The sequence below is a fragment of the Strongylocentrotus purpuratus genome, unplaced genomic scaffold, assembly GCF_000002235.5.
Source record: "Strongylocentrotus purpuratus isolate Spur 01 unplaced genomic scaffold, Spur_5.0 spur5_scaffold_11, whole genome shotgun sequence".
Classification (NCBI taxonomy): Eukaryota; Metazoa; Echinodermata; class Echinoidea; order Camarodonta; family Strongylocentrotidae; genus Strongylocentrotus; species Strongylocentrotus purpuratus.
The window spans coordinates 22,676,835-22,692,604 of NW_022145596.1; the positions used below are offsets into that span (position 1 = coordinate 22,676,835).

Here is a 15,770-nt window from a genome sequence, read left to right on the forward strand (position 1 = left end):
TCAATATTAATAGCATGGTTTTACGAAGGTTCCCCGAATTCAACGGTTTTAATGAATATCCTAAATGAAAAATTGGTTCATTGCACTACAGATTTTTGGTAAACTTGCAATATATTTATTTTCTGTTCTCTACGTTAATCGAAAATTGAATATTAATGCATGATGCATAAACCTCTGTACAATGTCACCTTCAATATAGATGAATACATCCTGCAGTATATCGAACGTGTTATACTTCTTGCAGGGGCGGATCTAGGGGGTTTCGACGATTTAACCCCACCCCCCCCCCCCCCTTGGGCGGCCAAGTGAAGAGAAAAAGGACGGATGAATGCATCATTGACAATTGCTGTCTTTGAGTGAGATCAAGTACATCGATTGAATCGGAATGCAGGATGAACATTGTGATCATTGCGTTGAAACATTGGCGCAAGCGCTAATTGCCTTCACAGACTTGATTTAATAGCGCATGTAATGACGCAATCGACATGATATACCCCGTCTGAAATGGGTATAATGACTCTTTTGAAATGGCGCTATGTCTTTGTCATGTATTTACATGTATGTTTGAATCAGTAGTCATTTTGATTCCAAACTATTGACATGACCATATCCAACCTTTCTCATTACTCCAGGAATTCCAAATCGACATGTTCTTCCGTCAGAGGTGGAAAATGAACCGATGATAAGTCATTCTTCGAATCAGTTGTCATTTTTTGTTTGTTATTATCTAATTCTCTCTCTCTCTCTCTCTCCATCTATTTATCTCTCTCGTTCCAGGAGTTTCAGGTCGATATGTTCTTCCGTCAGAGGTGGAATGACCCCAGGTTAAAGTTCAACGTCACGACCTTTGACGAGCTGCGTCTGAACACGGTCATGTTGGAGACGATCTGGTATCCAGACACGTACTTCTATAACGGCAAGGAGGCCATCAAACACAGTGTGACCACGCCCAATAGGATGTTCAGAATATCACCTGAGGGAAATATATTATACACATCTAGGTGAGGTTATGTAACTGCTTATTTATCTTTTTAGGAGCTTCAATATTACACCATATCACAGACGTTGATAACACGCAGGGCCATGCATCTCAGATTTGGCATTGTTAAACAATGCCTTTAAGTGTAGGACATAATGGATACAGGACCTAAATGGAGAATGAGAAATAATTGCGTAAACATGATTTCGGAGCTGGACCCTGTGTTGTTGGTATATATACATTTGCGTGACTACGAGGGGATTATGGGTATGGGCACTTGCCACTCACCCCCCCCCCTATCAATGAACATTACAGAATAAAGAAAGAAAGATTTGTATTAAATGGAGGGGTGAACATTATAAAATGAATTGAAGATAATCCGATAACCGTTGACAATCGAGGGGAGTGGGGGGGGGGGGGGAATTCTTTCCGGATTTCCCCTTCCTGTGTCGAGCAGCTCCGCTTCCTTTTATTCAATAGTATAGGGACTTTTAGATTTGCACGTCGACAGCTTTGACTGCAACGTGTGACGTCATTTTAAGGCACTGCGCATGCGTTACGTCGTCTCAGTCGGCGATCGAGAATGCGTCAACCTTGATTTTCCTAAATCTAGTACATACATACATATTGATATTTATATAGCGCCTTTACATGCTCAAGGTACTAGTATGCCGCGTGCGCATAAAATATACATTTCCTCAGGTAGACAAAGGAACATCCCATCCCTGCTTCCCTGCTATTATGTAAAAATGTGTAGAACAGGTGTCACATGCAAATTCACCTGTTCTACACATTTTTACATAATAGCAGTGAAGGGATGTTCTTTTGTTGAGGGTAGAATGAGGAACTGTATATTTTGTCCTCTTTCTTTGTCCGTGATGTTCATAGTGATACTTCCTGCATGTACAATCTAATAGATTTCTAACTGTAGTCAACATGGGCAGTTAAGTACGTTGACACGCATGATCAGTCGGCGTTCGTCGTGTTCTCGTCCACTCAATCTAAAAGTCCCTATTATCTACCCCCCCCCCCCCCCCGAAGCCCTACCACTGCAACGTGGCGTCAATGGTAGCAAACACGTTTAACTAACATGTTAATGAAAATCACAGATCTAGTGTGCGGAAGTTATGGGCAAGGAGGAAATAAATTATACATCTTATTTAAAAGAAAGATAATAATAGTATTCGCGGTGGTCGTGAATGAATAAAATATAGAGAAGTAACAATCAATGGAACAATCTGAGCTCCAAATAACGACACAACGAATAGGCATAGAGCCGAGCGACGGCTGGTTGACGGCTGTTGCATTGCATGTTTACGTCACACTTGGATATTTATATTGTGACGTCACATTTCAGATCCTGTGACGAATTAAAAATGATTCCATCATGTTTTCGTCGCTCACAGGCTGACGGTGGTGGCGGCATGCATGATGGACCTACGGAAATACCCGATGGACACTCAAGTTTGCCCGCTCTCTTTCGGAAGCAGTGAGTATGATGAGGGTTGGGATTGAAAGAAAAAAGAAGGGAGAGAGGGGCGTGTTTAAGCCCATTTTCCTCCCTTTGTCAAAAATGATCATTCATAAAGTATGAATTATTCATCATGTTTAATATTTGTTTTGAAATTTATCGAGGCAGCCTGGTTTCAATAGGCCTACCAATACCACGAATTTAATCACGGACAAATTGTACCCATAGAATGAAAACCCATTTATAACAAACCAGATCCATTGTAGAAACAATATTGATATCTTTATCTTAAATAGCTTATTTTCATTCTAATATTACGTTCAAATGATGATAACAAAAATAGAGTTGCTCTAGCATTGGGCATGAGGGTGTTATAGATTTCATAGTTTCATTGAACATTAAGAGTGGATTGTTGAAAATGGGGAAAAAAATTATGCAACAAAGATGATGAGAGAAAAATAAAGGAACTTTAGGACGGATGGCAGAAAGAAAAAGAGAGAGAGAGAGGGTGAAAGAGAGAGAGAGAGGTAGACGAAGGGAGGGAGGGAGATGAGAGAGAGAGAAAGAAAGAGACAAAGATAGAGACAAATAGAGAGAGGGAGAGAGAGAAAAATGATTAAAGATTGAATACTCTTCTGAGTAGAAACAAGAAGTATATAATATGGATTACGCTGGCTCCTAGAAAGGTAAGTTTATTATTGAAGATGATGGCAACTGATGAAAAAGGATTGTGATGTATAGATGGTGGCTCTATCGAACGGATACAATAAGGTAAGAGTATATTGCAGCTATCATGGAGAGGGGAAATGAGGATGGAGGGAAATGGGGAGGGAGGGGGAGAGAGGGGAGAGACGAAGAGATAGAGAGAGAGAGAGAGAGAGAGAGAGAGAGAGAGAGAGAGAGGGAGGGAGACAGAGAGAGGGGAGGGGGTGAACAGGTGTGAGAGAAAGATTGTGAGAGGGCACGTTTAGTTAGGAAAACAGAGAGGGGAAGACAAACAATGAGAAAGAGGGAGAGAGAAAGAGAGAAAGAGGAGAGAGAGAGAGGGAGAGAGGAGGAGAGGTAGAGAGAAGAGGGTGGTGCGGGGTCGGCAAAGGTAAAGACAGACAACGTACAACGTACCGACAAATAGACAAAGATACAGACAGAGGAGGGATGGGACTCCAGGATCCCGATTATTGCATGGGAAGGAGTCGAACAGAATATAAAAGTGCAAATGACTTCTAAAAGGTTTACCCCCACAAAAGCCTTATTTATTTGACAAGGCTATCGCACTCCACCGACAATGCAATGATTCCCATCACGTCCATGTCTATGTCTATGTCTGGTGAGTGTTTTTCTTTTTTTCTCCCTTCTTCTATTCTTCCTATGTTGTTGCCTTTCTCGTCTTATTTAAAAAATATATAAACATTACATCATCCATTCATCCCCCTTTTCTATGTCTTCTCTTTTTATAATATAGATTTAAAAATATGTATCTTTCCGAGACGTGGTAATATTCTGATCTTTTTATTGATGTCTTTAAACAAAAAATAAGATGCCATGTATATAACACTGTTGCAATCATTTATGCATGTACCTTTACTTCAAAACGTAATTTAGTCATCTAATTAATCACACTGTGAATTAGTCAGCACAATATATAATACGTTTTTCGATTACTACTTCAACATCGTTTAGATTTTATATCGCATCAATTTTGTTTAAAGACGTTAGAAATGCTTATTAAAAAGTAGGAGTAAGAAAGCGTGTGTTGAAAGCAAATGACAACAAGAAAGTGCACATGTTCAAATAAAACGCTCAAAATCGTCTGTCACGTGCTTTGCCTCTGCTGAAAGAGGTGAAGTGCAAATGCATTATCGTACAAATTAAGTGAAACCCAAGTCGCCTGGAGTAAGGCCAAGACTCTGGAGTCTGGGGAAGGGGGGGGCATCTTTCCCTTCTCATCCCATATCATCCCCTCTTTCTATTTCCCCTCTTCAGCGTTCCTTAAAAATCAATCAACATGTCATTTCGATTGATTTCCGATAAAAGCCTCTCCCTTTTCTATCAACAAGGGTGCATCAAAAGACGGGAAAAATCCCGCTGATTGTTTTCTTGATGTTCCCCCCTAGCCTGCAGGGAGCAGCTTGATAATTTTTCGATTTCATTTCCTCCCATTTTTGTTTGTTTTCGTGATTCTCTATAAAGCTCCAGGGTATATACACACTGTCACCGAGTCCGAGAAGCATGTTATTCACAATGCCATTGGGTATCGTCGAGTTTATTTCATTGCGATAGACGGTATATACTATTACACCCCTCCTCGTTCCAACCCTCAGATATACGTTCATACAATCAATATCCTCTCTTATTTTGTATGTTCACCTCCCGAGAGAGAGAGAGAAAGAGTAAGACTCAAAATGTCTCTTTATTTACTCAATAATTTCCTCTTGAAACATATCTGATTTCTTTTCTTTTATATCAAAGAGTGAATCGTTGATATAATGTCCCTTTTTATTATTGTCCTTTTTACAATTAAGTTTAGAAAAAATTGCAAGCCACAATAAAATTTCATTAATGAATCCCTTTATACATCTTTAGAAAAGGCTTTTTCATAAATAAATTGGCCTGAACATATTTGTTTTGATTTTGTTTTACTTCACTTTTCAGAAATCAGTGTCATTTCAATCGTTATTCCTACATGCAAGGTTATTGCTCTATGGGAGGGACTTGGTAAATGAACATTAGGTTTAAACGTAACGAAAATCTTTTCTCTCTCTCTTAGAGAAAGATATTCTTGGGAAGGGATGACCTATGTAGTACTCAGTAACTAGTAAGTCCTATCCGAGGGACAGGGTGAATTGATATTATATCTAATTAATGTTTGTCTTTCTCTTCCTTACAATAATTTATAGCTATTCTGAGGGGCATAATGATCTATAAAGCAACATGTATACATCTGCATGTATGGCATTAAGTCATATCCAAAGGATTTCGTCTGTAATTAACCACGACTTTTAAATAAACTTGCTCCTTATCTTTCTTTGCTGTCTGTTTCTCTTTGTCTCCCCCCTCCCTCTCTCTCCTCTCTCTCTCTCTCTCTCTCTCTCTCTCTTTCTCTCCACCCCTTCTTCTCCCCCTATCTCCCTTCTCTCTCTCTCTGCCTCTCTTTCTCTCTTTCAGATAGCTACTCGGAGGAGGATGTGATCTACGCGTGGAAATACCCCTTCCCCAATGAATCGTCGGCCATTGACGCTGCAGATGACCTTATGTTGAACCAGTTCAATCTCTTAGGCTGGGAGGGAAGGAGTCACGTCAAAGTATCCAATAGAATTGGTAAGAAATGTTTTTGTTTTTTTGTTTTCTTTCTGTACGGCGCCAAACAAAATGACAATGTTTGACGTGGATAAATGATGTGAAATATGAAATAACTGAACTAAACTGCTGAAACTGAAACTGATTCAGTGCCTATATAATTAATGTGCATTGATCCTGTCTCTGTCCTTCTATCCTGACCACGATCCCGCCCTCTTTGGAAATACATAAACAGCCCAATGAACCTTCATAGTTTGTGGCGAATTATTAGAAGATACTGTTATAATGGCTACTAGTAATCCAACCCCTTCACGGATATTGTGGTGCCTCATTTTATGGGATTTCCTTTATACCTGCTTCATGAAGCCTATATAAGAGAAGTTGATCACAGAACGACGCGGCATAGTGTGAGATCAAATTTTGAGGGGCTCAAGTGACTGCTGTCGGAAGGGGGGGGGGGGCAATCTCAAGGCTGAAATGCAAAAATAAATATCGCGAGAGGGAGGGTGTCGAAGGGGGCGTGTTATATATGTTCTTCTGAACTTTCACTACCCTCTCCATATCTGATTCAGACTCTTATACCTTTCCCCCATACAATGGCGGGGTGGCATGATCCACAGCCCCCATATGGCTACCCCACTGGACGCATATTGCTCCGGTTGTCTCATTTTTGCTCGCTGGACGTTTATAGCAGACGACAATCGGCGGATTAGACGACACTTGGTAGTGAATTTGTATGTGAGATTGCTTTGCTAAATATAAAATACAAGAACATTTTCCATATCTTTAAATTATCATTGATATCTGATAATTAAACAGTTATTAAAATAAACCTACCAAACTACATAATACAATGAAATACTTGACTTAAAGTAGGGGAGTTTGATGTGGTGCATGGTGTGGTGCACAACTGCACCCCTCTGTAAATAATCGAATAGTCCATGGTGATCATGAATATTCATGTTTTTGCTTACCTCGGCAAAATGTTTGCTTATCTTCAATGGAAAAATTACGATGGGGGGGGGGGGGGTTGGATGAAATGGACATAATGAACCGATCAGAACTGATCTATTATGATTCATGCTTCTTATCCTTCGTGTGCTTGACCTAAAACCTTACAACCACTTGGCAAAATGAGTCCTAAGTTCGACTTGTTTCACATATGTTATGTAAGCAATGGCGAGCTTGCAACCTATTTTGATCAAATTACGGTGGGTGAACTTTCAAAAGTCTATGGGACATGAGGGTTCCAATGAAAGAGCTAGTGATAACGTACGTCGGGGTGGATGTGCTTTTCGTTTAAACAAAAAATGCATTTTTAACGATTTTGGGGGTAAAATTCCATAGGCTAACATGTTAGGCTGCTGACTCTGACGATAGGGGGCGTTGTCAAATGAGACTAAACGGAGCTATATGTATCCAGGTTCCTCATCGCCTTCTCTCTTTGAAGTGCTCTATAATTCTCTGATGTTATTTATCTGGTTGTGAAATGAAATACTATCAATTTCCTCTCTCCAGGTAACCGGACCGTGCTGACCGTGGAGTTCAGCTTAGAGCGCCATATTGGATTTTTCCTCATCCAGACGTACTTCCCGTGCGTCATGATCGTGGCCCTGTCTTGGGTCTCCTTCTGGCTCAACCGAGAGGCCACGCCCGCAAGAGTAGCCCTCGGTAGGTACAGGTGTAGTGTTTAAAGGCATCGTTTAACAATATTAAATTTAAGATGCATAGCCCAGTGGCGGATCCAGGGGGCACAGGGTGCACGTCCCCCCTCCCCGGCCCCCAAAAATATGTTAAAACCAGCCCTAAATGTACTGAAAAACAAGGGCGTGCCCCCCCCCCCCCGGCAAAAATAAATTTAATAACAAAATTATTAAAAAAAAAAAATGCCAATGGCTGACCTAAAAAGATGACCTTACCCCCCCCCCCCCCCCAAACGGAGCAAAATGTCAAATTTAAAAATGTTTTACCATACCCATTTTCACTGATAGGCTGTAGTGTTATAAAAACCGTTAGGAAAACGAATTTAAAAATTTCGATTTCCATAATATCTTGATAATCACACGGGCGATCGGCTTGTAAAAGTAACGGGGTTCCTGACTGACCTTAAGGTTTATAATTATCATTGCAGCATGAGCTAGATCCAGGATTTTGTTTCAGAATCTGAGACAAAGATACCCAATCCCTTTAAACCCAAATTGCCATCAGAATTTGAGGCGTACTCATGAGTTACTGAGAGGGGAGGGGCTGCCGAAGACCCAAGTTCATATTTTTGGAGAAATTTAGTACCAACAAAATTGAAAACTCTTTTTTGGGGTGCTTATTATTATCTTTTTGGAATTCGCGGCCTCTTTAATTATTTATTTTTATTACGAAATCATAGAAACTTAATACATTATCATTTTCGTTTTTTACAACAAAATACAATTTAGTTTTCGAGATATTGAAACGATATATGTTTCACTAATTTGCCTCGGTTATTATTATCATCAGAATCATAGCAATATGTAATATTTTCAGACTCTAAACGTATAATTCAGTTTCTTTGGTTTACTTAGATCTACAGAAGATGTAGGGCGGTCATGTTAAATAATCAATCTGAGAAGGGGCACCACGCTTGTTATCAGACTTGTCGATTATCTTGAAGAAACCAGTTTAAAATCTGTTTTGTTCCTTCTGTATGAATGTCATTAGATTGTTTCCAAACTCCCCAAGCTCTTTTTATTGACAGTTTCAAAAATCACCTACCACTGATTCGTTGCCATTTTAGCCTCGTACCATGCACCTTTTCCTTTTGTAAGTTTTTAATGGAATTACATACACCTCCCAGCCACAGACTATGGTCTGGATAAAGAAGTCATCTTTCCTGCAACCCCCGTAAACCGTAAAAAGAATCTGTTTTTTCAAGCGCTTCTCTGACGGTGTAATCGGAAGTTTAATCAATGATCTTCCCTTCGGCAAGCCTTGCCACAACTGTTTTGACTTCTGGTGTCGCTACTTGTTCCAAGTGGATCGCAAATAAGTGATACGCGGCGAATCAAATGGTTCGCGGCAAAGTTAATAAGAATTGATTCAAGAAGCGCAGTTATAGATTTTCCTCTTGTCGTCGAGAGTCGATGGGGTTTCCTGGAGGGGCGGTTTCGGGGAACGCAAAGAAGAAAAAAATGTCTTGATTAGAATTGATTTTTTTTTTTTGTAGCAAAAGAAAGATGCGACACTCTCCGAGAAAAATAAAGAAAGAAAAGCTTTAAATTATTACCTTTTATAGTTTATTTAACCTATCGTTTTTTTTTCTAAACACATATTTTTCAAAGAGAGCACTGGCGTACGTACGGGGGGGGGGGCAGGGGGGCAGAGTGCCCCCCCCCTCCAGGGGCTCCAGGGGAAAAAAAGAAAAAGGGGAAAGAAAAGAAAAGAAAGGAAAGGAAAGAAAAAGAAAAAAGGAAAAGGGAAGAAAAAAGGAAAGAAAGAGAAAAAAGGAAAAAAGGAAAGAAAAAAGGAAGAAGAAGAGAAAAGGAAGAAAAAGGGAAAAGAAAAGGAAAGGAATAAAAATGGGGAAATTAAAAAAAAAAAAAAGACCATGGCCGTACGCACCAGGGGGGGGGGGCAGTTGACCCCAGATATTTTGAAAACGTACAGTTTTTTTCCTGAAAATGTAGTGTAGGCCTATACCAAATCCTTCAATTCTACTTTTGAAAATGCAAAAGTACCGTCATGACCAGTTCGGTCGCTCGAACTCCCTTCACTCCTTTTGCTTTTGAGATTCTTCGAAAACTTTTAACGCATCTTTCCCCCTCCCCCACCAGAAAAATATTCCGCATACGGCCCTGAAAAATTAAAACAAATGAAAATAGGAAAATATAAGTGATAGGGTCTATAACAAATTCGAAACTCTTCGCTGGCGCAAACTGCTTGCTAGCCTATTTTTTATTAAATGTTTTCACTTGCTCGTCCCCCTGAAAAAAAGAAAAGGATTAGTATTGCCTAGAATACAATTGTGCCTGCCCCGACGGGCCCCGACCTGCAACCATGGCAACAATAACACACAATATATGTACCAAATGTTACTAAAAGAGACTAATTCATTTTTCTCGCTCGCTACACTCGCTCGCGAATAAAATGAATAGACATTGCTTTGGAAACAATTGTGCCCACCCTTGACCTGCAACAATATCATTAAAAATGGAAGAGTTTTTTCGCCCTCTCGCCAAAAAGGAATTGAATCGCGTTGAACGCGATTGCGTCCATCCTGACCTGCACCAATAAAAACAAGTTTATTTATTAATTTCTATTAAAAGAAAAATTTTTTTTTGCTTGCTCGCTATGCTCGCTCGCCAAAATGAAATTGACACCGCTAACGTGCCCGCCCCAACCTGCAACAACCATTTAATAATTATGTACCAAACGTTATTCAAAGAAGTTTTGGTGTGCTCGTGCTCGCCAAAACGGAATTAACATCACCTTAGACATGATTGTGTAAGCCCTGCCCTGCAACAAAAAAATCTGAAATTTATGAACCAATTATCATTACAAAAATTTTGCTCGCTCGCTACGCTCGCTCGCCAAAATAGAAATAACACCGCTTATAATAATCACGTCCCTGACATGAAACAATGAACGCAAGTTTTATGTACCATATTTTTCCTATAAAAGAGAAGTGATTTTTTTTCGCTCGCGGAATTATGTGCCAACCACTAATCTGCTACAATATCATTAAAAAGAGAAATGTAGGGGGTTGCCTGCCCGCCAAAATGGGATTGACATTGCCTTAAACACGATTGTGCCCGCCCCCTACCTGCAACAATGAAACAAATTTTATATAGCAATTCATTGAGAGAAAGCTAAAATGGGTATAAAATCACCCTAAACACAATATTGTTCCCGCGCCCTGCATGGGACAATTGAACCAAGTTTAAGTGGCAATTATTGAAAAAGAAGTGATTTTTTTCTTGCTCGCTACACTCGTTTGCAAAAAAATGATATTAACGTCGCTAACAAGTGAATGTTCCCACCCCCAACTTGCAACAATACCAGTTTATATACCAAACGTTACTTAAAGATTTTTTTTGCTCGCTCGCTCGCCAGAAGTGAAAATTAGCATCGCCTTTTTTGTTTGTTTCGGTCGCTTGCCCCCCCCCCCCCCCCCTGACGGAGTACCCCAGGTACGCCACTGAAAGAGAGAATGGTATTTCAGGTGTCTACTGTTTTTTTTTTTGGTTAGTATTTTTAATTTAGCTTTCTAATGTACAGCTTAATTGAAAAGTAATGTTTGGAGGCCAGAAGATGAGAGAGGAGGGGCACGAAGCAAACCACAAACCAAAACTTTTATTAAATTGGAATCAAATGATTAACAAAAAAAAACAAAAAAATGAATCTCAAAGTAGAAAAGGCAGATGATAAAATTTGAAATACTCTTTTTACAGATTCTTTCTTTTTCTTCGCGTTGAACTTTAAACTTGTTTATGTTGTTGTATCGTTCGTCTTCAGTACATGAAGATATACCGGGCTATATTTTTCCCAATGAAATCAACAGTTTTAGTGCTCTCTTTTGTGTAAACAAAATGGTTTGGGTATAGAAAATTGTGTGTCCTAAAGAATTCCAAGACTGATATTACCCATCTAGAAAAATTTCATCTTATGAAGATAGAAAACATATAATTTATACGAAAAATAGAACGTGGAAAACGGTGTCCATTACTTAGCCAGCAGTCACAGTGAAGAATTGATTAGCTTTGATGCATTTAACATGTCTAAGAAAGCATTTACGGATGATGTTTTTAATCCGAATTAATGATCATAAAAATTATTCCTAATATCTTGCCACTTTGGGGGATCGACCCTGCGCGCTCCAAACCTGCCCACACACTTCCTCCGATGGCAGATGGATTACATTTATGTAAATATTCTTTCCTGTTATAAATTATAAAGCCTAGTGGCTATTTTATATGCAGGAGTCCACATTTCCTTCACTATTACTTGCATGTGTTTACTTAACTCCTTGAAAAATATATGAGCCTTGTAATTATCGTCACGTATGGGATTGATTGAAATATGTATTCATCTACGCCAATTCGTCGGAAAAGTGATTTTCTAATGGAGGGGGGGGGGGGGGCTACGACATCATAACTTATATATTGTATACGGCAATACAGATCTTTTGTTCAATCATTTCTTGTGTATATACGTTTTCTCTCACTTGGTCGACCATTCTTAGAATATTTCTCAGTAATACGGATTAACGCCTCTTCCAAAACGAAATAAGATTACTAGAGTGAGTCGAGTTACTCGAGTAGAATAGAATAAATAGCGTACTTTATGTATCACTCGACTGGAGCAGGGGGGGGGGGGTGGGTCGGGTGTATGGATATTTGTGTTCTCCTCGGGAAAGTTAGGCGCCTCGGTGATTTTAGGAGAGGAGGCTGTATCACGTTTATAGTTTCCAATGCCGCAGAGATAAAAATAACAAAATAAAAAAAAAATAAAAAAAATCCCCCCTTCCACAAACCCCCGATTTTCCGGTAAAGAAATATGAAATTTCACAACGACAAAACGAAAACCTATTCAAACGCATCATGGCGAAATGCATTTTCGGTGGACTGGTATAATATGTTGGGCTTTCAATGAATCGATACGTCACGCAGTTAGAAAGATGCAGACGATACCTGCCTTTGGGTCTAATATCGGCACTGTTTTGGCGCCAAAATATTTTCCGGGATGATAGTTTTGCTGAAACAACAAAACAATGGCCAATAGTGCACATTAATATAAAATTAACTCATTCCATTCCCTCTTCCTATCTTTAACTCACAGGGACGATGACGACCCTCACAATCACCACCCTAGGGTGGAGTGCTAGAGCAGTGCTTCCCAAGGTGGGCTACCCGAAGGCCATCGACTGGTTCATCATGCTCTGCTTCGCCTTCGTCCTCGGCGCCGTCATCGAGTTCGCCACGGTGAATTATTTCACGAAGCGGAGGACGGGCATGCTACCTGGGATGGCCGATGACGAGGAGGACGACATCGCCCAGGCCGAGGTAAACGATGACGCTGTTTTCCCATATTGTCTTTCATTCAGTGCTTCTTATCATAAAGTTCTTAGAATAGCTTCGTCGACTAAATGTGTGGTGTCACATTATGTAGCACAATCTGAAATGTTGATGAACACGAAGAGGGTTTCTGGTTATTTGTTATGTCAGCCTATACTAATTTTAAATGATAGGACAAATTATTTTTTGTACGACACCCATATCAAGAAAGACTTTGAGATTCTGGATGGGGAACCTCAAGTCGATGTACGGTCATTCCCACCAGTTAAACATTACATTTTACTACATCTGGGACAAGATAGGCAAACTAGTATATAGAATGCCTTGTCTAAAGACATAATAACGTAAGTACTGGACAGGATGTGAATCCCAACCATAGATTGAGATTGAAAAAAGAGGTGGCATGTATACATTTCTGTAAATAATTAGGCTGCATGTACATACACTATGCAGTGCCCGGACTTGATATAGCACTAGACTAACAAGCTAATATACTTCTTTTTAATGAAAAATTCACTTGTGCCATACTTTTTTTTAACAAATGATTGTTCCCGTTTTCCACCCAATAGGTGGAGAAGGTCGAAGCCTCGTTGATGCGAAGAAAGAAGAAACGCTTTTCCCTCATCCGGGGATTCACGAGGTACCAAGGAAAGTCTGTATCTCGGACGCCTTCGGACGAAGAGCGGAGATTTTCGGATCACAACAACAGCCTGTGTTCGGATATACTCAACTGCATCACGGGAAATGCCGAGTACAGGGAGAGTAGGCTCCGGCGAAGCAAAGACCAGAAACCGTTCAACAGCGTCAGTAAAATTGATGAGTTGGCTAGAATTGGTTTCCCGCTAGGTTTTTTTCTCATGAATGTTCTATATTGGTGTATTTTCATACTTGATTATTAAAATATTTATACAGGATATAATTTAGATTAATAATGATTAAAGAGAGGTGGATAAATTCTATGTATTTGAATTTGCGACTGGACATTAGGTCAAACCTTTGTGGCAGCTTTACCAAATTGTTATTTTAACATTATACTTCAAAAGTTCACTCTCATAACTTATAATTCATCATGATTATTGTACAAATAATACACAGGAGTGAGGGCATTAGTAAGAATTACCCACACAAGGTACCTTTGGAACAGTCTCACAAACCCGAGGCGATAGCCGAAGGTGTTTGGACTGTTTCGAAGCTACCGAGTGTGGGTAATGCTCGAAAAAATGAGGGGTATTATTTGTTAAAATGATGTTTTACTAATAACCGGTCATTATTATTTAGTAACGACCGTCTCAACTAATCATTTGATTAGGATCTGCGTCATCATCTTATAAAGAATATTGTTATACCAGTGTCCGGCAACACCGCTAAATTCATATTAAAAGAACGATTTTTCTCTTGCGATTATTTCACATGTCTCTGAAATTCATGATTTTTGCATTAGTCTTTGAAATAATTTGTTATTTCAATAAGCTGTCGATACTTGCGATTAGGCTCATGTTCTACATAATAGTACATATATTTCAGATATTTAAATTTTTACCCTATGTTAGATACCTTCCCAATTGTATATCGTATATAATTTGAAGAGCGTGTAAATAGCATGTAATATTTGACGTGTGCCAAACATAGTCGCCAGTCGTCTATAAAAATACTGATGTATAAACAATAATGGCCGGGTTAAATGGTATTGAAGAAAAAAAATGTTGGATTTTAATTTATGTTACCTGTAGTTAGCATAAACTTTCATTTTAGAGGCAGACAGAGGCATTATTTTCATAGTTTTCTATTTAAAAAAGCACTACTATCACGTGTGTACTGATTTAGCTAATGCCGACATAGACCATCTCTAGTGTAGTCAACATTTAAAAAAACATACAAAGACACAGTTTGACTATTTGTTAAAGATGACTTGATACATGTCGAAATTAGGAAAATACAAAGAAAAAAAACAACAACAAGTGAACTAGTACCGAAGCTATGACATTATAAAAATCTATTTTTGGAATCTCTCAATTTTGTCTTCATTTTCCGAAAGAGCATCAAAAATAACATTACGAGCCAGAGCAATATAACACTGAGTTCCTATAGGAAATCTATTTAGTCAGATGGTCATATCTCAGCCAATACTTAACATATTCAATTGATTTTCGACATTTGGCGATTATTTTTGGTGCTCTTTCGGAAAATGAAGAAAAAATTGAGAACTTCCAAAAATAGATTTATGATGACGTCACACTTCACCCGCCACTCAAATACGTTTACTTTTTCGTGGTGTTTTTGACCGGTTATACGAATATATGGATGTTTCTTTCCTGGGGACCTAGAGACGAGTGGTTCCATCAACCTGTTCTTAATAAATAAACTACAATAGACCTACTTGGAATCCAGTCTACATGCATTACCTATCGCTATGTCGGAAAATCCTCGGGCGAGCTTTTAGGTTGTCAAGAACAACCTTAAACAAAAAAATATGTATGCTTAGAATATGAATATGTTAGTAAATCGGTTTATTCCTTACGAGCATTGAATTGAAATTCACTCGAACCGACTTTGTTGACTATGCCGAGTGGGATGCAAATATCCAACGAAGATTTAACTTGAGAATGAGGATGACAACTACTTTTGAATCAAATAATTATTCATGCAGTTAGATGATAGCATTTTTGGTTAGTGTGACAAAAAAATAGCAATTAAAACACAAACATGCCATTGTTGTTGTAAAATATCCACTTCGCATAGCAATGTTAGTACAGACTACAGTGTTATAAAATACCACAAGGAACAGCATTATAATTTTGAAGAAATTTCTCTTTGTAATCACTGTTTGATATTATTTTAGTTGGAACAGTATTGATGACAAAATAATAAATCGAGAGAGGCGAGACTCGTGATGCTTACATTCAAAATATTTCATCTTTCTGACTAATAGTAATCACATATAAACTTACATGCAATAAATAATGATTACATTTGCAGA

At 38.9% G+C, this 15,770-nt stretch overlaps 1 protein-coding gene across 1 annotated transcript in view; it reads left to right on the forward strand.

Annotated features, from left to right (window-relative positions):
• Window positions 1–13,900, forward strand: part of LOC115922390 (gamma-aminobutyric acid receptor subunit alpha-5-like) — a 32,272-nt gene extending 18,372 nt beyond the window's left edge. Inside the window, exons 3-8 of the mRNA XM_030981337.1 lie at window positions 778–1,001; window positions 2,386–2,468; window positions 5,616–5,768; window positions 7,266–7,418; window positions 12,558–12,781; window positions 13,363–13,900. Coding sequence (XP_030837197.1) covers window positions 778–1,001; window positions 2,386–2,468; window positions 5,616–5,768; window positions 7,266–7,418; window positions 12,558–12,781; window positions 13,363–13,692 — 1,167 coding nt within the window. The 3' untranslated portion in view covers window positions 13,693–13,900. The remainder of the gene's footprint in view (window positions 1–777; window positions 1,002–2,385; window positions 2,469–5,615; window positions 5,769–7,265; window positions 7,419–12,557; window positions 12,782–13,362) is intronic.
• The last annotated feature ends 1,870 nt before the right edge of the window (window positions 13,901–15,770 follow it).